The following is a 24757-nucleotide window of genomic DNA, read 5'->3' as shown; positions in this document are numbered from 1 at the left end:
TGGCTACTCATCTCAAACCATGTAAGTTTAGATCAGTTGACTGTGGAGGCTATGTGACACAGCTCTCCATTACTGACTTTCTTGTATATGTAGACTTTACATAGCCTGAAGGTGTGTTTGCAGTCATTGTCCTGTTGAAAAACAATTGATGGTCCCACAAAGCACATGTTGCTGCAGAATACTGTGGTAGCCATGCTGGACTGTCCCCAGCAAAGCACCCCCATACCATCACTCCTCAATGCTTCACATGCACACACCTTTTCTGCGTCTCACAAAAGACATGGCGGGTGGAACCCAGAGGCGGGAGCAAGTCAGTGATTCGCAAGTCTCAGGTAAGTATCAAGTCTTTAATCTCAAGTACCGAGTCAATTCTCAAGTCACAACAAGACAGGTCGAGTCATGTCCGGAACCATGGGCTTGAAATTTTTAAGTCTTTACAAGTCATAAGGACCAAATAAAATGCCATTTTAAAAATGTAACTATTCAATTTGACAAATACAATGAATGCATTTTGATTTGCTTTTTTCTTTTTAATAAAATAAGACCAGTGTGACAAGACTTAGTCTCAGAAAGAGTGCTCATTCAGAATTTATGTAATCCACACAGTCGTTGTTTGTTCTTCAGCCTGATTGTACATTAATACATGCATTCAATGAAGCAGATTCAAAGGAACAATTTGTTGTCTTACTGAAAATGAAAACAACGATCACGTTATTTGAATACTTTGGGTAGGGGCACATTTTCCCCAACATATTCACTGAAAATCTCTATTATTTTCAAGTTATCAGAATAAAGTCCAAAATTGAGTGAAAATTATGGTGGTATGTTTAGGGTCATTCTCCATTTGGAAGACCCATTTGTGGCCAAGCTCCGACTTCCTGGCTGATGGCTTGAAATATATATCAATATTTCCACATAATGTTCTTTCTTCATGATAGCATCTATTGTATCAAGTGCACAAGTTCCTCCTGCAGCACAACAACCCAACATGATGCTGCCACCCCCATACTTCACAGTTGGGATGGTGTTCTCAGGTTTACAAGCATGCTGCTTTTTCCTCCAAATGTAACAATGGTCATTATGGCCAAAAAGTTCCAACTTTAGTTTAATCAGACCACAGGACATGTCAAAAAGTAAGGTCTCTGTGTACATTTGCACACTGTACTCTGACTTTTTAATGTTGCTTTTGGATTAATGGCTTCTTCCTGGCAGAGTGGGCTTTTAGCCCTTGTCGGTACAGAATTAGTTTGACTGTGGGCAATGACACACTCTTACCAGCTTCAGCTATCATCTTCACAAGGTCTTTAGCTTGATTCGCACATTTCGGACCAAAACATGTTCATCTCTGAGACACAGAACCTGGTCCTTTCCTGAATGATATGATGGCTGGACATTCCCATGTTTATGCTGGCAGAAAATTGAACACATGAACTGGCACCTTCAAGCATCTTGAAACTGCACCAAATGAACCAGACTTGGAGCTCCACAATGCTTCTCCTGATATTTTGGCTGATTTCTTTTGATCTTCCAATACTATCAAACAAGAAAACCGTGTCTTTGAAGTGTGGTCTTAAAATATATACACAGATATGCCTCCAACTAACTGAAATGTTGCCAGTCAACCAGAATCAGAAGCTTCCAAAGCCATGCAATCATCATGTGGGTTTAAAGACCGTGATCTTTCTGTATCTAGATTTTTGAAGAAAGTCATTAAAAAAACCTCTCTAAAATATTGTCTCTCTCATAGTTGTAAAATTTACCAAATATAAATAATTTTGGTAATCCGAACTGACCTAAATCAGGAAAAGTTTACTTTGATTTAATTTCAGATAGTGAGAAAAAAAAAAATATATATATATAGACAGTATATATATATATGTTTTTACACAGTGTATACCAATTTCTGATTTCAACTGTATACACTTTGTGGCGCAAATATCTGTGCTAAAAAAACAACTAACTGGAAGCGCCATCTGGAGGTGAGTCATCCCGACAAGTGAACAGAAGAGAAGTGACAATTTAAACAATCTGTTATTATTTTCATATGTTATGTTTATTGCTGAGAAAGAGCAAAGCTACATTGTCCATGTCTGGTGTATTATGCAGAGTTACTTCATCCACTGTGTCATATAATTTATGTCAAATTATTTAAAATACATTTTATAGTCACTGACATTGTGATTGACTGTCATCAACCTTAAAACTAATCCTGCCTCTGCACAACACAATTTAAAAAGGCGAGGAATTCCAGAAAGTAGGTATTGACAAGGAACACCTGTTCTTTTAAACCATTCCAACTGGCTTACCTCATGAAGATGATTGAGAGAATGCCAAGAATGTGCAAAGCTGTCATCAAAGAAAAAAGGTGGCAACTTTGAAGATTCTAAAATATAAAACATATTCTGCTTCATTAAGCATTTTTTTTTCCCCTTTACTTCATGGTTCCATATGTGCATTGGTGGTGTAGTGCTACACCCAGCCGATGGAGATGTCCAGTGCCCGTGGCAAGGCTGGGACGACTGCGCGAGGAAGGGCATCTGGTATAAAAACAAACAATTTTTTCATGCAGTCACAATGCCACAGATGTCGCATTAGTCGCATTAGCATGCAGACTGCAGGAATGTCCACCAGAGTTGTTGCCCATGAATTTAACAATATTCCACAGTTCCAATCTCACCAGCTACTGACTGGTTTCCTTTTTTTAGATTCACACAATAATATAGTGCAGTCATACTAGTGTGTGTCTGTCACAGGGATAGATGCCACAGTTTGCTACAGTTTGTGTAACATGCTAGAAAGTGAAAGCATCCGAAAGCAAGCTTGTTTATGACTATAACCTGATTATAATTACAGTACTACAGCTGATTTTACTAAGGGGCCGCATGGTAGCATTACTAGTTAGCAAGTTGGCCTCACAGTCAGGAGATTGTGGAGATTGCATGTTCTCCCCATGCGTGCATGGGTTCTCTCCGGATACTCGAACTTCCTCTCACATTACACAAATATGCATGGTAGGTTAAATGGAGTATCTAAATTGCCAATCAGTGTGAATGGTTGATTGTCTATATGTGCTCTGCGATTAGCTGGCGACCAATCCAGAGTTTACTGGGATAGGCTCCAGCATACCCGTGACCCTAGTGAGGACAAGCGGTATAGAAAATGGACTGATGGATGTTTTTACTATATGCATCAATAATACGTCAACACCAATCGTCAATGATCAATGATTCACTTCAAGAGTATGTATACCACTTTCAACATCAAGCAACATATTTCATGTATTGATCATTATTTTTGGTTTAGTTTATTTGAACATGAAGGTTACAATGGAATACATCTCATGAATCATTATCATTATTTCAAAGTTCCACATGTCCAAAAGGAGTAGGAAGAAGCAAAGCTTATTTAATCCTACCCCTCATCCATTCTACATCTAGTACAGTACATGTAGTTCACTTCCTGCATTCTATGTCATGTTTTCTGTGATAGTCAGGATAATACATAATAGATAACGGTAAGACACGCCCCCTCCAAAAAAAAATAAATAAATAAATATAATATATATATATATATATATATATATATATATATATATATATATATATATATATATATATATATATAATAAATACAAAATATATATACATTAATAATAATAATAATAATAATAATACCAATACCAAATAAATAAATAAATAAAGAACAAAGCTTTTTTTTCTAAACAAAAAAAAATAACAAACCTGACAGAACAATCAGGACTCTTCTGCCTTGTATTTAGCAAACATCAACTGCTTGTATTGTTTTTTGAATTTGCTCATCTCTGTACATTGTTTGAGTTCTTTACTCAATCCGTTCCATAATTTAATTCCACACACTGAAATGCTGTGGGTTTTCAGCGTTGTTCTCGCGTATAAATGTTTTAGGTTTAATTTTCCTCTAAGATCATATTTCTCCTCTCTGATAGAGAAATACTTTAATAGGTTTTTGGGTAACGAGTTGTTATTAACTTTATACATTATTCTAGCGGTTTGAAAGTGTACTAAATCTGCAAATTTTAATATCTGTGATTTTAATCAAACCGATTTTAATCAAACGGCTGTCGGCTCCACCTGATTGTGGTCCGAATTGAGGCAGAAGTCTCAGCACTCACTTGCAAAGTTGTAATCACAAGTTGCGATCACGAACTGTATTCACCAAGGTCGCAAAAGTTTAAAACTCCGGTAATAGTGGACAGAGCTTTTCCGTGAGCGTCCTTTCCATACAACAGGAAGTGACGTGTCTCTTATGAAGTTATTACTTAATCTAAAGCATGGGTGTCCGAAGTTTTTCCAAGAAGGACCACATATTGAAAAATGAAAGGATGCAAGGGCCACATTAGATATTATAAGAAATTATATATATTTGAAAAAAAAACTGCATCTCAGCTTTTTATATATGTGAAAAAGTGTATTATTAGTGTGAATTTCTGTCTGCTCTTTTTTCCCCTATTTTTGCTGTGTTTTTTTTTTTATTTTAGAATTCTTCTTCAGTAATCTTCATACATTTTGTATCATTTAGTGTAATGACTTTATTCCCATAATAATTTGACTTTATTCTTATATTATAATTTTTTCACAAAGAAGCCCTTCACAAAGAAGCCCTTTTCTGCAACCGTTGCAGAAAAGGGGCGTTTCCTACGTGATGTCAGCACAGTTGAAGCTCTCAGCGAAAGCAGAGTAAACAAACGCTTGTCGAGGTAGCTCATCGACTTGGTTCGGTATATTTTTAATCAAAATAGTCATGCCAAATCGTTCTGTTGCTGCGTGCTGTTCATGGTGTCCGAGTGATACTGTAAGTTTGTTTTCTTTTGTAAAAAACAAAGGTTTAAGACTACAATGAAAGATGTAACTACAGAGAACGAGAGACAATGGACGCTCACCTCGCCTTCTGTTCTTTGCAATGTTCATTTCACGGAAGACGGCTTTGAAGGAACACCTTTACAAGTATCATTTGGCTTGAAAGTACAATATGAACACATTTTGGATGCTAGGATGATATTCCTCATGCTATGCTACACAGGAAAAACGAGAAGAAGAACGACGTCAAAGTTGCCACAGAACAGAGAACATCATGTCTTACTGTATTTACATTTTGTATTCTAAACACAATGCCACCATAGTGACAAGCATTAAAAGCATTGTACATGTTATAAAACATATTTTCACAGTGATATTTTAACGGTGGTGGGTGGGGCGGCGATGGCGACGAAATACACAATAAAAAAGGCAGATCAATTTAAACCAATAATTGAATAATTGAAGGATAACCAACTCCAAGGTAATTTAAACTTACCATTCCATGTTTTAAAGCCTAACAATTTTCATTTCCATGTCTTTGTCATCTGACACCTCTGCATCTGACACGCTGGTTTCGTCGTCGATGGTTGGAATAAATACGGCTTCATTCCCTGTTCTGCAAGTTCTCATCTCCAGATCTTTCTTCCTCCTCAAACTATTGACACATTGCTCAAATATCCGCTATGATCACTGTAAACATCCTCTGTCTCCTATACCACGACGTTTGTTTACTTTTGAAGTTTGACTGCACTGATATCACTTTGGAAACGCCCCTTTTCTGTGACGGCAGTTCATCATGGCCCCCACCATGAACAATAAACGTAATATTTGAAAATGTACCAATCACTTTTATAAAACAAACAACGTGGAACATAATTACAAACAATATAGAACATATTTAAGCAAAGTTGATAAATCATGTCAATAACCCTTTACATCAATTTAACGATTGCAATGATTTAATAGGGTGTCAAATATTACAATGCAATTATTCATATATTTCTTGCATGTATAATGTAAAATATATGTAACATCACACATCTTTGGCATCATTAAGTAGTAGTTCACAAAAAAAAAAAAACATCACTAATGTATGTGGTATATCCATCATCATCTCACTTGAAAGGGCTGTGGTCTTATGGAATAAATGGAATGTTCCCCCTTCAGAATGTCTAACTGGATGTTCCTATACACAAGATGAGTTGAGACGAAAAACGGCATTCTTGATGTGTGTGCTTGATTGAGTACACAGCAAACATGACTTACCACACATCCTGTGGAGTCCAGCTTTCTATCAGAGATGCAGCGGAAATTGCGGCTACAACCTCCGTTGTCTTTAGTACAGTCTCTGACAGGTCCAAAGGAATCCAAAAGCACCTCCAAAGAGTCAAAGGACGAACTGATCATCAATTCTTCTCTGTAAACAACAGCAAGAAAAATCATCATTAAATATTTGATAACTTTTTTGGGGAATAACTCAAATGGTCCTCAAGTTGTACCTTGCCACGTGGTAATAATTTAAACTTGTTTTAATCAAACAAACTAAAACGGCCAACAAGGCTTGGGTTTTTCAGATTCTAAAAGAAGCCTCATTGTTAAAAGAAGAAGAGTAAACCCAGAATCTACCATAAAGTAATCATACCACATTCAAGCAAACAAGGAGGACTGAGCTTTCTGCTATGTCATAGTCTGCATAGCAACACACTCGGTCACTTCCTCATCACCATTTTTAAGCTTTGCGTCCACACATGGAAGACACCAAAGTATTTCTCATGGTCCCTCTCTTTTGTAGACCTGAGTTCTCCTGTCTGTCACTACTTCCTCACTACCGTTATGTTAGTTACTAGCTTCCATGCTCAGTTTTTATTCCTAGTCTTTTGTACTTTAGTTTATTTCACCCTCTCTTATGAGTAAGTTTTTGGTACTTTTATCCTGTTTCTGCTCACATTCAACAACACACCAGAGCTCTCTATACCTTGTTTAAAATGTAGGATGAGCCTGTGTATTGATTGAATAGCTTTGCAATGAAGGCACAAGGTACGTTAGGGTTAAAGCGTTGGTTGTGAGGATTAGGGTCTACAGTCATGGAAAACATGATTAGACCACCCTTGTTTCTTCCGTTTCTTGTTCATTTTAATGCCTGATACAACTAAAGGTACCTTTGTTTGAATGAACAACAAAATTAGCTCATAAGAGTTACATTTTTTGGCAGTACAATGCTATAGCTATTAATGTAAGAACTTATGTGATTTTTGTTATTATCAAGAAAACCATGGAATTTGCGAGATATCAGCTCTTAAATTAAACTCTTATGAGCTATATTTGTTGTCATCATTATATTTGTCCAAACAAATGTAACTTTAGCTAAAATGGATCAATAAACTGAAGAAACAAGGGTGGTCTAACAATTTTTTTTTCCCATGACTGTACATTTGTCTACATTACAGGGTCTACATAGCATTTGTCCCTAACCCAGGGGTGTCCAAAGTGTGGCTTGCGGCTGAAAAAAATAAACAAAGTCATATTCTAACAGGAGAAATAAATATCGCAATTTTACAAGAATAAATTCATACTTGTATTTTGAGGAAAAATAATGTAAATTTGGCAGCAGAGTTGTTTTTTTAAAGTCGTAATAATATGAAAAACAAACAAAACAAAATAAATAAAATGGAAAATTAAGTTGGGTCAAAGTATTACAAGACGAAAATTTATGAAGATTATTGAAGAAATTTCAAATATTTGGTAATTAAAAAAAAAAACAACAGCAAAAATGGAAAGAAACAGCAAAGACCAAAGTTCATACTGATAATACACTTTTTTCCACCTATATCACAAAGCTGTTATGCAGTTTTTTTTCTTAAAATATATACCCGTGTCCTCACCCTGACCTTACTGCCATAATAGTACAACTTGATTCCTATAAGTTTTTTTTTGTCATAATGTGACAAAAACATTCTAATTTTAATAATTCAGTGTTTTCAGGTTATAAAATGTAATATCTCCTCATTTATCTCACTTACATTTGACTGTGCGTGAGAGATATATCTTCATATTATTAAAATCTGTCAGTATAAATATTATGAAGCGTGAATGAGAGAGCAGTCCAAGAATTTTCATCCTCAGGGTAACAGATGCAGAACAGAAGTCAAGCATTTAATTAGCACAATACATTCTTGTTAAATCTGATTAAGATATTAAGTTTATTTGGATAATGCTGCAGTTTGTCTTGGTGAAAGATGAATATGAATAAATTATTCGGAAAAAATTGTATGTTGCAAGACAGCATGATCATAAATTGACCAAAAAATAGTACAAAGTCAGTTTGATGCTGTAGGCTGAGCAATGCTTTTGTCTATGTGAATCTCACTAAATTATGTATTTATTTGATTCAGTATTATAACAGAAAGAGACAGAATGTTGAAAAAACAGAATAAAGACATTAAATAAAGTAGTATTGGATTGAGTGAAACAAGTATTTGATGGCAATACAAAAGGTGGTTTAGTAGTTACTGTATAAAACCTTGTTGGCAAGCACAGCGGTCAGATGTTTCTTGTAGCTGCTCACCAAGATTGCACACATCTCAGGAGGGATTTTGCTCAGAGAAACATCCCCAAAGCAGAATGTTTCCACCCCCTTGATTGACAGTCACAATGGTGTTGTTTGACTCATATTCACCATTTCTCTGCCTCCAAACATTCCCAGTCCAATTGATGCATGCAAAGAGCTTAATTTTGGTGTCATGTTACCACATCACATTATCCCATGCCTTGTGTGAGTCATTCAGGTGTTTTCATGTGAAAGATTCAGACGGGTCTGGACATGTGTCTTCTTGAGCAAGGGTACCTTGTGGGGACTGCAGGATCTCAGTCCATTACAGCAAGTGTCTTACTAATGTTTTTGTATTTGTATTTGTACTTTATTTATCCCACAGTGGGTAAATTCACTTGTTACAGCAGCAAGCAAGATACGCAAGTAAAGAATACAGTGTAAAGAATACATATTGACTACAACATGGTTCAAGTGGTGCAGGTGTTGTAGAGCCTGACAGCGGTCGGTATGAAGGACCTGCGGAACCTCTCCTTCTTACACCGTGGGTGTAAGAGTCTTCTGCTGAAGGAGCTGCTAAGGGAAACCACAGTGTCATGTAGTGGGTGAGAGGTGTTGTTCATGATGGATGTCAGCTTAGCCAACATCCTTTTCTCCCCCACTTCCTCCACGGAGTCCAGAGGACCGTCCAGGACAGAGCTCGCTCTTCTGATCAGCCTATTGATCCTGCTCCTGTCCCTGTCCGTGCTGCCCCCTCTCCAGCAGCCCACAGCATAGAAGATGGCTGAGGCCACCACAGAGTCATAAAAGGTCCGTAAAAGAGTCCTGCACACACCAAAGGACCTCAGTCTCCTCAGCAGGTGGAGGCGACTTTGGCCCTTCTTGTAGAGGGCGTGGGTGTTGACGGACCAGTCCAGTTTGTTGTTAAGGTGAACATCCAGGAAATTGTAGCTGTCTACCAACTCTATGTCCGCTCCCTGGATGTTCACCGGTGTGAAATGAGATGTTTTCCTCTGAAAGTCAATTATCATCTCCTTTGTCTTGCTGGTGTTGAGTTGCAGCTGGTTAAGCTCACTCCAGCTGACAAAGTCTCTGATGACCGTCCTGTATTCCAGATCGTTCCCCTCTGAAACACAACCAACGATGGCTGTGTCATCGGAGAACTTCTGGATGTGACACTGTGTGGAGTTGTGTGTGAAGTCCGAGGTGTAGAGGGTGAAGAGGAAAGGGGAGAGCACTGTACCCTGAGGGGCACCTGTGCTGCAGAGTACCATGTCAGACACACAGTGACGGAGCCTCACATACTGTGGTCTGTTGGTGAGGTAGTCTATAACCCATGCAGTCAGGTGTTGGTCTACTCCCACACTCTCCATCTTTACTCTGAGTAGTGACGGCTGGATGGTGTTAAAGGCACTGGAGAAGTAAAAAAAACATGACCCTCACAGCGCTCCCGCTGTCCTCCAGGTGTAGCAGTGATCTGTGCAGCAGGGAGATCACTGCGTCGTCCACTCCGATCCGAGGCCGGTAAGCAAACTGCAGGGGGTCCAGCTGAGTGCCCACCAGGGGTTGCAGGTGCTGCAGGATAATCCTCTCCATGGTCTTCATCAGGTGAGAGGTCAAGGCAACAGGCCTGAAGTGGTTAGGCTCCTTGGGACGCGGTATCTTTGGTATCGGGACCACACAGGAGGTCTTCCACAGGGCCGGGACTTTCTCCAGGTTCAGGCTGAGATTGAACAAGTGCCTGAGAACTCCACAGAGTTGGTCAGCACAGTCCTTGAGGATTCTAGGGCTGATGCCGTCCGGTCCCGGGGCCTTCCTTGCCTTGATCTTCTTCAGCTGACTACTCACCTGATCATCAGTTATGGAGAGGGTGGTAGAGGATGGCTGGGATGGGGATGTGGGGGTGAAGAGTGGTGAGTGGGTAGGGGACGGAGGGGGGGCAGACTCAAATCTGTTGAAAAACAAATTGAGTTCATCTGCCCAGATCTTGTCCCCACTGTCTTGGTCTCTCCCCACTCTTTTACCATGGCCTGTGATGGTCTGCAGGCCTCTCCAGACTTCCCTGGCATTATTCTCCTTCAGCCGCTTCTCCAGTTTCCTCCTGTAGCAGTCCTTCCCCTTCCTGATCTTATGCCGGAGTTCCCTCTGGACTCTGCACAGCTCCTCCTTGTCCCCCGAGTTGAAGACCCTCTTCTTCTTATTCAGCAGGGCCTTAATCTCAGAGGTCATCCAGGATTTGTTTTTGGGAAATCACCGCACCGACTTGGAGGGCATAGTGTTCTCCACACAGAAGTTTATATAGTCTGTGATGCAGTGTGTCATGCTGTCAACGTCACTGCCATGGGGACTACAGAGCGCTTCCCAGTCTGTTGTCTGGAAGCAGTCTCTGAGTCTCTTTTCTTGCTGACTGTGCTCTCAACTCCCTTGATGTCATCAACCAGCTCTTCCCATGTCATTGTGGGCTGCTCCCTCACCTTTCTCACAATCATCCTTGCCCTACCAGGTGAAATCTTGCATGGAGCTAAAGGGACAGGAGTCACTTGTGTGTTCTATGGACAGGTAACTGCTCTGTGAGGGTCAGAATGCTTGCTGGTTGTTATGGGATCAAATACTTTATGTATCTCAATCAAATTCAAACGGAGAGAGAAAGACGGCTTTTACTGGTATTCCTGTGAGAAAAGACACTGCGTTGCATTTTTTTTTCCCACAGTAAATATGATGTTATCTTAGAAACCATTTTTTCCCCGTTGTAATTGCCATTTGCTTTGTTGTCACTTCAGTCACATGGGACCTATTAAGCAGTGTTCCTGTGTGTGATGAAATATACTGCAAGTGTAAATACTAAATTATTTGGGTGTTACAATTGCTAATGTAGAGGTGGGCGCAGTCCAGTTCACTTTTGAAAGCCACACAATAGACAAATATTTCAACCTCAGGGACCTTTGGTTTAAATATCACCTGTTCAGAGGTTTTAACATGCATTATAATCCCATGTGTGCTTGAAAAAATTAACATCACACTGTCTCATTTGCCGGTCACTGTTGCTTCTCTCTGGAGCCAGGTCGATGGTGACTGCCTGGTGGAGGGGGGGCTCGAGCAGGCAAAGCCCGAACTCATGGGAGGGGTCAAAGGGGTCTGGTGCTCTTGTTAGATGGGTGGCAGCCAAAAGTGGGAACTTTGGCGGTCCGATCCTTGGTTGCAGAATCTAGCTCAGGGTAAGTAGAAGCAGCCTGAGCTGGTGCGTGACGTTTAGAAGTTCTGGCTAGATATAGTCAAACTACCTCGACACTCAACAGTGGCTGTGGATCCAATTCTCTCGAGAGGGGTTGAACTCTCTTCCACTGGCATTGCCAGCGGTGAGAGGTGGTAGGCTTGGCTAGTATTACTTGTTGCCTGTACATTGGAGTGAATGAGAGGGCGGTCTCTCTCCGACTTTGGGTGGGGGATGGGTCCCCACTGTTGTTTGCAATTATGTGCCAAACAGAAGTTGAGAGTGAGCAACAGTGAGACCTAGAGAGGCGTGAATGGGAGAATTGGTCCTCTGATCAGGACCCAAGCGGTGTTTTGTTATCGGACATCTGGGCTCGTCGCAGATTGTTCATAACAAACACCGTGTTCAAGCATTAGGGAGTCCAAATGTGGACTTGGCACCAGACATCCAGGGCCACAGTTCAATGATCAATTTTGTGGTCGTGTTGTTGGACTTGCTTTCATATGTATTGGACATTCGGGTGAAGAAAGGGGCGGAGCAGTCAAGCAATCACCACCTGGTGGGGAGTTGGCGCTGATGGTGGGGAGAACGGCGGTCAGACCTGGCAAGCCCAAACAAATTGTGAGGGTCTGCTGGAAACATCTGGCGGAGTCCCCATCAGAAGGAGTTACAACTCCCATGGCGCTAATCACAGACATTGGCAGTGAGAGATACTGTCCAGCAAGAACCTATTGGACCTTTTTGGCCCATGGGCCTGTGGTGTGTGGTTTTGGCGGTTGCTGAGAAAATATACGTCATTAGAAAGCTTATTTTGCTGAGATTCAAATGAATAATTATTTACTAATGTTAGACCAGTCGCAAACATACACATGAATGCAACTCGCCTTGAAAGCCTTGCAGTATTCCAAATGCAAATAAATATCTGACAAAAATGCCCGTTCCTCTGACAATGATCCAGTAAATGTATCCTAGTTAAATAGCTCCTCCACACCAATCTTTACATCCATAAAGACACATCAACCGCTTCTGCAGACTTTTATATTTTTCACATTTTGTTGATCATAAATTCAGTAAACATGAATGCATTAGCCATGTCACACTACCCAAACATCTCAGAACAGCAAATGCTATTGTTCCTTCAATACTAATTATAATAAAATTATGTGAGGCTATTCGTTTGAGCACAACTAATGATACATGGCATAATTTTCACAGGGCAAATAACAATCTGCAAATTGGACATGGTTGTGCACGATAATTTGTTTACCGAGCATGTTCCAGCATGCACTTAAAAGTCAATTCTCACTGCTAATTACATGATCCCACCTCTTCTGCTTAAACTAATCCTGTTCACACATTGTGCAAGGACATGCTGACAGCAACAGTCATGCTCCATCTCTGGGTCATTCAGAATGCTGTGAGCCATTAAGCACAGATGAGACCAAATTGTATATGCAAGTGTGTTCCTCCAAATACTAAAACATAAATCAGCTTTAAAATCACTTAAAAAAAAAAAAAGGCAGATTCCAACTGAAGAGAACCAACATTGTGGAGAATACTCTCGTTTTCAACTGTATCCATTTTAGGAGGGTAACAGATCCAATACATTCATGCAAAATTTTATTACTTTCTATTTTTAAAGCATTCTAACATGCACAGTGTACGGAGTACGCGGAGAAAACCCACGCAAGCGAGGGGAGAACATGCAACCGTCAGAGATGTTCCGACAGAGATTAGAATCCAGGGCCCGTATTCACAATGGTGCCCTGAAAGTGCCCTCGGGAAGCTGTTAAAAATTCCTACAAAGGAGTCTTAGCTTAAGAGTGATTGAGGAAGTTCCTCAGAGCAACTCTGAGCAAGGAGGGGACAGAAACGTTTATCTTAGCGAGGAGGTGTGGTTGACCCCGTTGCTAGGTATGACACAGTCTTCTAAGAGCTGTGATTAGTTGTTACAAAAAGGGGGAAAGACAAAAAGAGAAAGAAAAAATGTGCCTCCTCGTAATGAATGGACAGTAAATCAACTGATCATATAACTTGGACTGCATTAAGAAATGTATAATGGTGAAACTCAGCAAAATTAAATTAATTATGACTGAGCTTCAAAATGTTTGAACGTACCTCATTCACATGCCCATTATATTGATATGCTTATTGTTATGTTTGCTGTCCATGCTGGTAATTTTACTACTTAATGTATTTGATATTAATGGTGGATACAGACTCAGCTGTCAGCCATTCCTGTGGCTGATTAATGGTCTGACTGGTCACGCTGCTGATAGAGGGTTGTGACAGACCCAAGTCATCACTGTTGCATTGTTGGGGGGAGGATGAGCACCCCGTCAGGACGGACCTAACAATGACGACCCAGGACAATGGAATAACGACGACGACAATACAGTATATCTGCGGGAAGACCCGCAAAAATGAGAGGGGTTTAAAAATACATAAAGGAAGGATGAAATGCTTGACGGAGGAAACAATGACGCACAGAAGTTAGTTCTGGTCAGACACAGGAGGAGCCAGGCCCGGAGGCAACCCACAGTGCCAAGAGCCCCCAGTGTCACTAACGCCTGCTGCCAGCAGCTCACCTGCTATCCTAAGCTCAACCGTGGAAGAGCCAATAACAACAATGCAGAGGCTGCAGAGAAAACATCCAGATGGCTCTGGTTGAAGAGGGGAGAGCAGTGGTGGCAGTAGAATGCCACTTGGACACAGGCCAAGGTCTGATCAGCCTCGGTTGGATCACCTGGATGAGAGTGTCTGTTGTAAGGCCCGAAACACAAAGTGACTCCAGGAAAAAACACTGATGAATACTGTGTTCAAGTTAGTGCATCAGAATATGTTTCTGAAGACTACCTGTGACTAGGTATTGCAATGTTGTGATGACTTTCATCTCAGGTGTTAATAGTGTTACTACGCTGGGTGGCACTAGTAACCTCATCCCCGACGAGGTCCATCACAAATATTATCCCTGCACAATCCAGCCGGTAGCGTGTTATTACATCACTGTCATTGAGCGTACAGACAATATCTCTCCTTTCTCTCCATCTCTCTGCCATTTTGTCGGTTTACTCCACTCTTAGGCTTCTTAAAAGTCCTTCTCACTACTCCACTACTCCTAACATTTTGCCGCCTTAGGAGCTCTCTTAAGACTTAAGACATGTTGTGAATAACTTGTATCTTAGCAAGTAAAAATTCTAAGAAAAATCTTAGAATCCAAGGAATTCTAAGATTTCTCTAAGAGTGATGTCACTAAGTTCTCTTTTGAGCCTTGGGCTGCTTTGTAAATACGGCCCCAGATGTCTGTGAGGCAAGCATGCTAAACGCTACACCACTTTGCTGCCCCAGGTGTGTGTCCCCCTCGGCTTTGAGCCCAGCAAGTGTCCTTGCGCTTGACCTATAGCCACTGGCTGCTTCTTTCGGCCACTTCTGATCATTTTGTCTGTCACAAAAACTGTCCATGAATGGCAAGATCTCTCATAAGCGTGACGATAGAGGAAGCCACAAAACCTCTGCATCCTACTTCAGCTGGATAGACCTTGGCCTTCCATCCTCGTTGTTGTGCATCTGCTGTCAGGTATGTGTTGCGCACTTTCCTTCATTTGTAGGCCTCTAGGTGGAATCCTCCCATGGGACCGTGAGCTCTATGTTGTACATAGTAGACCATCTTTCGTGAAGGGGACAATGGCACCACGTCTGGCCTGAGGGTGGTGGTTGCAATCTCTGGGGGAAAGATTAGTTGCTTGCCAACATCAGCTACCATTTTCCAATCCCGGGCCATGGCAAGCTGTCCAGTTTCTGGTTTGGTAGTTGGGTGGTTAGGCTGTTTCTGTCCCTCTCAAACAAATGCTGGCACAGAGATGGAATTGGCAGCTCTCAAGGGCAAGGAGTTGATGGTGTCCCTCTTGCTCTCAGGGGCTGTTGCCAGACTCTTGAGGACCTGATTGTGCCTCCAGGTGTAGAGGCCTTGTGTGAGGCTGGTCCTACAACTGGTTAAGATGTGTTTGAGAATCGCAGAATTTGGGCAGAGGGTGCAAGTTGGGTCCTCGCCATACCACTGTTGAAGGTGTTTTTGGGATGGGAGCACATCATATGTAGCTCTCATGATGCAGCTGATGTTTCTTGGTTCCATTTCCCAGAGCTGCCTCCAGGTGAGCTTTCTCTTCTCCATGCCTTCCACCTCATCCATTGTCCCTGCTTGGTAAGAGAGACAGCCTTTGCGCTTCTTTCAGCCTCCTCCTATCGGTACACCTCCTCTACTACCATTTTCCTCCTTTGTGAAGCTGAGGCTTTGTGTTAAGTTGGTTTATTCACTGCAACGCCAAATCCTCCTCTTCCCAGCTAGACATGTCCCACAATGTCATGCTTCATGGCTGACGTAGCGTGCTGTACTGTGGCGTATGGTGTCCATTTCCTTCCCGTTAACAGAGGTGGTACAGCATTGCTGACGGTCTGATCTCTGGAGTCCTTAAATGTCATCTGTAGTCTCACTTTAGATGACTTGTATTCTTCAGTGAGGCTCATGATAGGTAGTTCAAGGACTCAGCCACTTCTTCACATACAGTACAAAGTCATGTTTCCCTCCATCTTCTCCACTGTTGTTCTTGGGACCACGTAGATCGTGAGTGGCCACATTACCCTAGGGAGAAGTCCAAAATGTAGGCACCAGAGTTTGAGCTTCCCTGGCAGCATTGTCTTGTTGATGGTGTCTAGACTGGTGGTGGTGATGACCTGCCTTGGTACCTGCACCTGGTCTTTGTCCCTGAGACTTGCATTGTACCATCTTCCCAGGCTTTTGACGGGTTGTATTGTATTTGTACTTTATTTAACCCACAGCGAGGAAATTCACTTGTTACAGCAGCAAGCAAGATACGCAAGTTAAGAATACAGTGTAAAGAATACATAGTGACTACAACATGGTTCAGGTGGTGCAGGTGTTGTAGAGCCTGACAGCGGTCGGTATGAAAGACCTGCGGAACCTCTCCTTCTTACACCGTGGGTCTAACAGTCTGCTGCTGAAGGAGCTGCTAAGGGAAACCACAGTGTCATGTAGCGGGTGAGAGGTGTTGTCCATGATGGATGTCAGCTTAGCCAACATCCTTCTCTCCCCCACTTCCTCCACGGAGTCCAGAGGACCGTCCAGGACAGAGCTCGCTCTCCTGATCAGTCTATTGATCCTGCTCCTGTCCCTGTCCGTGCTGCCCCCTCTCCAGCAGCCCACAGCATAGAAGATGGCTGAGGCCACCACAGAGTCATGCTCTGACACCATCGGTATTGGGTCGTCATCAATGCAGAACCTCACATTTTTCAGCTCTCCCTTGACTATTGAGATGTTTTGTAACTTATTTGGCTATATTTTCATCCATGCCCATCTAATGTTCTGCTGCAGCTCCAAGTAGTCGCCTGGTGCATGTTGCAGTAGTGGTCAGCGTGGTCATGTCATCCATGAATGCTCGGATAGGTGGAAGGCGGGTTCCCTTTTTTGTTCGCTCACCTCCCACCACCCATCTAAAGGCCCTGATGATTTCTATCATCACCACCCGCAACCATCACTATGACCATCACTACTACCAATAATATCATTAAACATGAGCTATTATGCTTTTCTTCTTTTCTGACCTATAAATGTTGTTACAATGTTGAATTCTCATGTTAAACGATGCCAACACGTCACATAATGAGGTTTGCACATTTGGAAATGAGACCTGAAAACAGTTTTGAAAGGCTCTGCACACTGTGTTTTACAGATGTTACAACACAGAGTCACTGACGTCAATGCAACCCGGACTTTCTTATATGGGCATGGCCAGGCAAAAGCTGTAGGCCTGCCCTCCACCTGCTCTGGTTTGCTCTGCTCTATTCACCGTTTTAGCACATATGGCCCCCAGGAAATGTTTGTTTGAGTGTGTCTAAAGAGGCAAACATCAAGCAGAAGTGGATGGAGTTGCGACCAACAAGAGAAACATATGCTCATCTATCAGCAGCACTTCACACAGGACGGTTTTGTGAACATGAGCCAAAATGAAACTGGACTATCTGCCAAACTTTTATGAAGTCCAACGCCTTTCCAAAGTTACTTGGTCGTGTTGAAGAGTCAGAAGAGCAAGCTGTAAGTAACAATTTATCAGTGTCGTAACTGTTTATTTTGTGTAAGTAAGTAAGTGTGTGTAGCATTATAAAGTGTGTATACAGCGAGCGGAGGGAATGTGACTAATCACAGCTGAGTGGGCTCGGCAGGAGGCGTACCTGGAAGAGGGCTGGGGGTGGAGTAAATTACAAAGACCGTTTGGGCGGGAGGCAGGAAACCCAAGAAAACACTGGAGGAAGGGGAGCACAGTCTGGGAGATCTAGCTTTCTGTGTGAGTTATCATGTGTAGCTGCTCTATAGGAGTCCAGAACTTGATGCGAAGGCCCGAAAACGAGTATAATAGGGCCCCTTTATCCATAACAACAGTCATAATGGCCCGTGCATGCACTGCACCGCACAAGCCCAGCAACCCCTCCCGAGGACCACAGTGCAGCGCAGCCACTATTCCTCAGTTCTGTATTTTAAAATCATACAATTTACATTACCGGTCAAAAGTTTTACAATACTCCAATTTCTCTGGAAGAAAAACTTTTTGATTTTTTTTCTCTCTTTCATTGTTAATTCCCTTTTTTCTTGCCATTTTTGTAGCAACAAATTACTTTCTCCAGTACAATGCTGTTCAACTGATGCCCACGAGGGTATAGTACCACAGTGTGTTCCGAACGCTGCTTTTATGCAGACAGAGGAGGTAGTAAGTACTCCAGAACTTGGAACACATGTAGGAATTAATTGCACCAACTGCCAAGGTTTGATCAACGTCCATTTCTGCAGAACAGCTTTAAATTGTTGACCTATTTTGTGGTCCCTGAAAGAAGCCTTTTTGTATAATTCTGAAATACACATTATTTTTCAGTTTTGGGTAACCTTACCTTTTTGTTTAACCTCTGGCATTTCACCACTTACCTTTGTACCATTTCAAGCTATTCATTGGACTTGAACAACTTGAATTTCAATAAATAACTGGAAAAATTGGGGTGTTCTAAAAGTTTTGACCGGTAGAGTACATAAGGAAGAAAACTTGCAGTTTAAGTAACTCCAAGTTAGTTGAATAGTTAGGATAAATTCATATAATGGATCCCATATTTGTAAATAATCAGACTCATCATTATCTAATCTAAATGCAGTTCTTCATTGTGATATCATCTAAATAGCATAAGTATCCCAGTCATTGTGACAGCATCTATCATTTTTTAAATAGAATTGTTTTTTCAAGCATATTGTTCTTTCTTGTGATATCATCTAAATAGCATAAGTATACCAGTCATTGTGGCAGCATCTATCATTTTTTAAATAGAATTGTTTTTGTTATAAATGCATATGGACAAAATGCATTGGTATTCTTTAATGGCATGTTGCACAATTGATGCATATAATCAAGAATACAGATTTGTGGTGCCATTACGATTTTTCTCTTGTTGGTCTAGATCACAATTATTTTATTCTCTGCCATTCCCACAATAAATGCATAAGCGTTCCCTTAACTGCCTGGTACTTCATGTATAACTTGGTATCTACTGTGCCCATTTTAAACAACAGAGAAGGTGTAAAAAATACAATCTATTTAGAATTTTAAATTGTCACAGCCTGTTTTTAACACATCTAAAGGGCTGTTTGGCATTTTTCCAAATATTCCATGATATATGATTTTCTAAAATATTTACATCAGTGATCCATTTCTTAATACATGTATTATTTGCATTCCTAGTATGATGTTCATTTATTAGTCTATAAAACCTTGTAACTACATTTGTCTTAATTACATCTTGATTAAAAAGTGTATCCTCCAGTTTGTGATTGGTATAAATCATACGTTTGATGGTTATACATTTTTTTACTGCATGTTTTAGGGAGATGTAATTAAAAAAAAAAAATTCTTATGGCCATATTATATTGATCAAATACCTGTAATTCACTGATTGTTTTAAGGAGTTCTTATGAATAATGTGAGTCTACTGTAGTGATACCTCTATCTTCCATGTATTCCATTTGACAACATTTTTATTAAGATGTTAGGGTTATACCAGAAAGGTTGGTTCACAGATGGTTTAATTCCAAACACAGTAATTCACGGTGTATAAGACGCACCAGTGTTTAAGCCGCAACTACTAAATTTAGAGAGAAAAACTGATTTTTACATATATAAGCCGCACCGGACTATAAACCACACATGTCCACACACATTGTGGCACGCAAGAGTCGCATGAGGGAAATGCGTAATCTACCGATTCCACAGGTGCAAAATCTTTCGGGTTACACGTCACACGGATTGTGATGTTTTTGTGTTGATATAAAATACTGGAGCTTTTGCCTGGCCATTAAGAGAATGACGAAGAGGTGGTCAATCAACAATAACTTTATTGAAACGAACAACTACACCAAAACAACCATAGTTGTATATCCGCAGACTATCGGAAAGTAGAAATTTTAAGCAGGAATGAATGGACACAATAAAATATGCACATTTCCCCCACTCCAATGTAAAAAAAAAAAAAATGTCCATCCACAGGAGTGAAGTTGTAAAAAAATGTATGTCCACATAAAGGCACATTCACCAGTCATGCGCATTTTGTCCCAACCTGAAAATGCCACCACAGCGGTGCATCATATTGGTATATTCTAATCCTGGGACTGTGTGCACGAGGAACCGAGAAAAAAGATGTGTAGGCTGTCAGGATTGTGTGCTGCGGTACTGCCTTCTACTGCTTCTCTGTTGCAGCACACTCCTGAGCACCCTGATGAGCTGATCATCTTCACCTGTGCCTGATTAGTTGTGCTATTTAAGCTGTGTGCTTAGTCATATCCAGTGCCAGATTGTCCCTTTGCTACACCCTGTTCAGCTCCTTCCGGCTTGTCCTTGTGCATTGTGTTTTGGCTTTCTGACCCTCGCTCGGCTTCCCTGTAAGTACCTACCTGCCTGCTTGACGTCTTCAGCAGTAGCTGTATTTTTGGTACTTTCTGCTAGTTTTTTGTTAGCAGCTCTTTTCGTTACTTGTCCGTATTTTTCCCTGCTCAGCTCACCTTGCAAGCAGTGTTTTTTGTTACTATTTCCCGCGACTAGGTCCGGATGTATTTTTGTTGTACTTTGTTTCTTGTGTTGTTTTTGGTACCCTTTTGTTGTCCATTTTTGTATTAAAGACTTTTTCTGTTTCACTTATTCGACTCTGCATTTTTGGATTCCTGTCTCACGGCCTTGGCTGTTCATAACATAGGCTGCTTACTTATCTAGTCGTCAGTACTAATGAGATATTTTCTCAAAATCTGACCATGATAATTACATTTTTTTTCAGCCTGGATTATTGGGCCATGTCCTGTCATGCTCGCAACTTCAAACGAGCATCTCTGTGTGTGTACTGATGATGCATATGAGTGTGCCACATTCACCAATTATGTTGGTTAAAAGGAAGGTTTTTAATACTTTCAATATGCAGAGGTATACAAGTGTTGCAAATTTCTACAAAGTTGGAGGTCAGGGGGAGTTCAGTCCACAACTAAAAGTACACTACTGTAAAGCCCTTCACACCGGGCTCTCTAAACAAACTGTAAAACAGCTGCAGTACTCCAGAATGCTGCTGCACGAGTCCTGACCAGAACCAGGAAATATAACCATAATAGTCCAGCACTCTGGTCTCTGCACTGGCTCCCTGTCGCTCAGAGAATAGACTTTAAAACAACCCTGCTTGTGTACAAGTCTATTCATGGTCTTGTGCCAAAGTACATCTCTGACATGTTAGAGCCACATAAACCGTCTCGGGCTTTGAGAAGCTCAGGGAGGGGCCTCCTGCGGGTGCCCAGACACAGGACTAAACAGGGTGAGGATGCGTTTCAGTTTTATGCTGCCAAAATCTGGAACAGTCTTCCAGAAGCTGCACGACCATCCTCAACTTTTGCAATGTTCAAATCCAGGCTCTCATATTTGACAACTGAAAATATGTTTATGCACTCTTCATTCTGCTTTTTTTATGGAATGGTTTATGTAATGATTTTAGAATTATTTTATTGAGTGATTTTACTCTTTACTTATCTGGCCTTGCCTAGGCTTTGAGTTTTGGGCCACTGTGTGATTGAGTTTGACACCCCTGCATTTAATAATTTCCGCAGGACAGGAGGGAGCACTTCCTGTCCTGCGCTCTTATTTTGGTGTGCTGCATTTCCTGCGGTGGTTTGTTGTGCAGCTGGCAGCATTTGCAATTAGTGGTGTTTAAAAGCCCAGCCTCATCTCAGGTACGGCGCTGGTTCATTGTACCTGTCTCTTCGCCCGTGCTGTCACATAAACGTTACTCTGACCTGTCGATACTGCCTTGGACTACAAGTGAGTGTATGTTTTATCACAGAGCCTTTTTTCACCTTTGTCGCTTTCTGTTTTTCCCTGCTTAATTAAAAGATATTTATTTTTCCACCGCTGTCTGTCTCTGCATACTGGGGGTCAGGCACTCGACAGCTCCACAGATCATGACAGCATGTGTTATCTGATGAATGTCTGCCTTGCATAAAGCCAGTTTGATTGGTATTAATTATTTTTTTCAATAACACTTGATTATCTTGTAGCTAGTATTTTTGACAAGATCCTATTGTCCGTATTAACTAAGGATATAGACCAATAATTACTGCAAATGGGTCCTTATCTTTTTTATGTATTAATGTGATATGACAAACGTTGGAGAAAAGGATTGTTTATCAAATAATTATTGCTAAATTTGTAATAACAGAGGAGACAAATCATCACTGAATATCTAATAAAACTCTGCATTATAATTATCTGGGCCAGGCGACTTATTTTTAGCAAATTAATTATTATTTTTTTTTATTATTTCTTCTACTTTATACGTTCCTCCAGTGCTTTTTATTTGTCAGCCCCTAATAATGATGGATGTTGAATTTCTTTCAGATATGTCTGCATGACTTCTATGCCACTGTCACTCACAGGTTTGTATAAATTTTCATTAAAAAAATCTAGACATTTTACTAATTTGCTCTGTGTCAGCAGAAATATTACCATTGGAAAGCTTAATATTAGTTATAAGATTTCTAGTCATCTGCTTCCTTTTGCTTGTTTGTCATGTTCATGAAATTGGAATTTTGCTCTATTAATTTTATAGTCAACCTTATAAATTATTATACTATCATGTTCCATGATTTACCTACAAGCTTGATCCATGTATCCTGATTCTATTTTTGTCCTGCATTTGTTTAATTTCATTTGATACTTTACTTTCCTCAGCATGTTGTTTTTTATCCTTTAAACTTGCCATTCTAATAAGTTTGCGTCTGATACAACACTGATACACTGCTGCCATATTGTGGAAACATCAGAGACTAAATCATAATGGTTTTCTATAAAATCTGAAATGTTTTTTTTTTCTTTTGTAATTTACTTTCATCACTTTCTAATAGATAAATATTAATTTGGCATTGTCTAGAGTGAATATTTACTGGCAAAAGACTTGCATCACCTTGAATTGGACCATGATCAGAAATAATTGTGTCGATTTTAGCATGTACGTTTTCTACTATTGCCTTAGGAACAAAAAACATAACAATATTATAACAATATTACCTATCAAAGGATTAATAAATGTATTCAGCCCTCTTATACTAGTTTTTTTTGTTAAACAGTATTGCAACACCATCATTTGAGGACATCCCAGAGCCAATTATTTCCCCAACCCATCCCTTTTTTAAGCATTTTAAATGTTCAGTATTCAAATGTGTTTCCTGTAGAAAGGCAATATCAGTACAGAGATTGTTTAAAAGCTGCAGAATTTTTTCTTCAAATATTTTCTATGCATTGCAATAGCTTGTATTGTTTGAGTTAACTGTTTTTCTCACTTGTTCTTAACACATACAATATAATAATAATAATAATAATAAAAATCAAGTGTGTGTCTCCTGCGATTGGCTGGCGACCAGTCCAGGGTCTACCCCGCCTGTCGCCCAAAGTCAGCTGGGATAGGCTCCAGCATACCCCCGCGACCCTAATGAGGAAGAAGCGGTATAGAAAATGGATGGATGGAAGTGTGTGTCTCCTCATTACATGTTCCAATAGTGTTTACCCGTCCTCACAACCCCTTTGCCTCCCCCCACCCATCATCTTACAAAAAATTAAATAACAAAACAAACATACTGAAATAAAAAGGAAAAAAATGCACTAATATACACCAAAAAGGGAGGGAGGAAGTAGAAAAGGAAAAACAACTTATTACCAATCAAGCAATCAAAAACAACAATTCTGTCCAGTGATAACATCCCAAGAACAGTTCTATAACAGAAATTACAAGTTAAAAACATAATAACAATAACAACATACTAGACTTCAAGCGGTAATTGTACCGGTAAGGTCATCATGAAAGGGTTTCTGATTATGTTCCACGTCTCTGTGACTACTGACACATGCATGACATCATTACCTAGCGCCATTGTTTTGATGCAAATCAGTAGCAACAGACTCCTGTCTGCCACTTTGGATTTTATCGTCACTACCAGTCAGCCAGTAGGTCATTCTGGCATTCTGGCACAATTATGGTCAGGTAGATTGAAAAAGTGGAGCATTATATTTCATATCTCACCGCACATCCACGGCATCCTCCATGACGGTCATGTCAGTCTTGCATTTGGCAGAAGGGTTGATGGCCAGCTCTGCTGGGGGGATGACAAAGCTTTTACTCAAAGGCAGCCACATCCCTTCTCCTAACGTGTATGTGAATCTGAAAAAGACAGCAATTGCAAATAACATTACTGGTTCTATTGTCAGAAGAAGACAAAGAAAAACATGTTAAATACCTGTATGTCAGTCAAATGTCAACCCAACAGCAAGATTATGTCACTGACACCGTCATTTGTATGGAAACAAATGACTGCATATATTCTTTCTTGTATTTGTAGAAGGTCTGAAGCTCATGCCACAAAGAACTAAATAGAATACAATATTATTGTTACTGCACAAATTGTACAATGAAATTGAGGTACGACTATCTGGAAAAGCTTTGATTTAAGAGTGAACACATCCAAGTTTATCCACTCATACAACATACCAGCTGAGATAACCAGGACTCCAGGATCACAGTGGATCGTCCTACACA

The 24757-nt window shown here is 40.6% G+C and overlaps 1 protein-coding gene across 4 annotated transcripts in view; it reads right to left on the bottom strand.

The window, feature by feature from the left end:
• astn1 (astrotactin 1) overlaps window positions 1–24757 on the bottom strand; it is a 368837-nt gene that overhangs the window by 206096 nt on the left and 137984 nt on the right. For all 4 annotated transcript variants that reach the window (XM_054764852.1, XM_054764861.1, XM_054764869.1 and 1 more), the window contains 2 exons: window positions 24245–24382; window positions 6102–6252 (listed from right to left, as the gene is read on the bottom strand). In XM_054764852.1, the coding sequence (XP_054620827.1) occupies window positions 6102–6252; window positions 24245–24382 (289 nt within the window). The remainder of the gene's footprint in view (window positions 1–6101; window positions 6253–24244; window positions 24383–24757) is intronic.

Source organism: Dunckerocampus dactyliophorus, chromosome 2 (genome assembly GCF_027744805.1).
Source record: "Dunckerocampus dactyliophorus isolate RoL2022-P2 chromosome 2, RoL_Ddac_1.1, whole genome shotgun sequence".
Taxonomy (NCBI): Eukaryota; Metazoa; Chordata; class Actinopteri; order Syngnathiformes; family Syngnathidae; genus Dunckerocampus; species Dunckerocampus dactyliophorus.
Note: the sequence above shows the minus strand (reverse complement) of the source record. Positions and strands in the feature narration are given on the sequence as shown.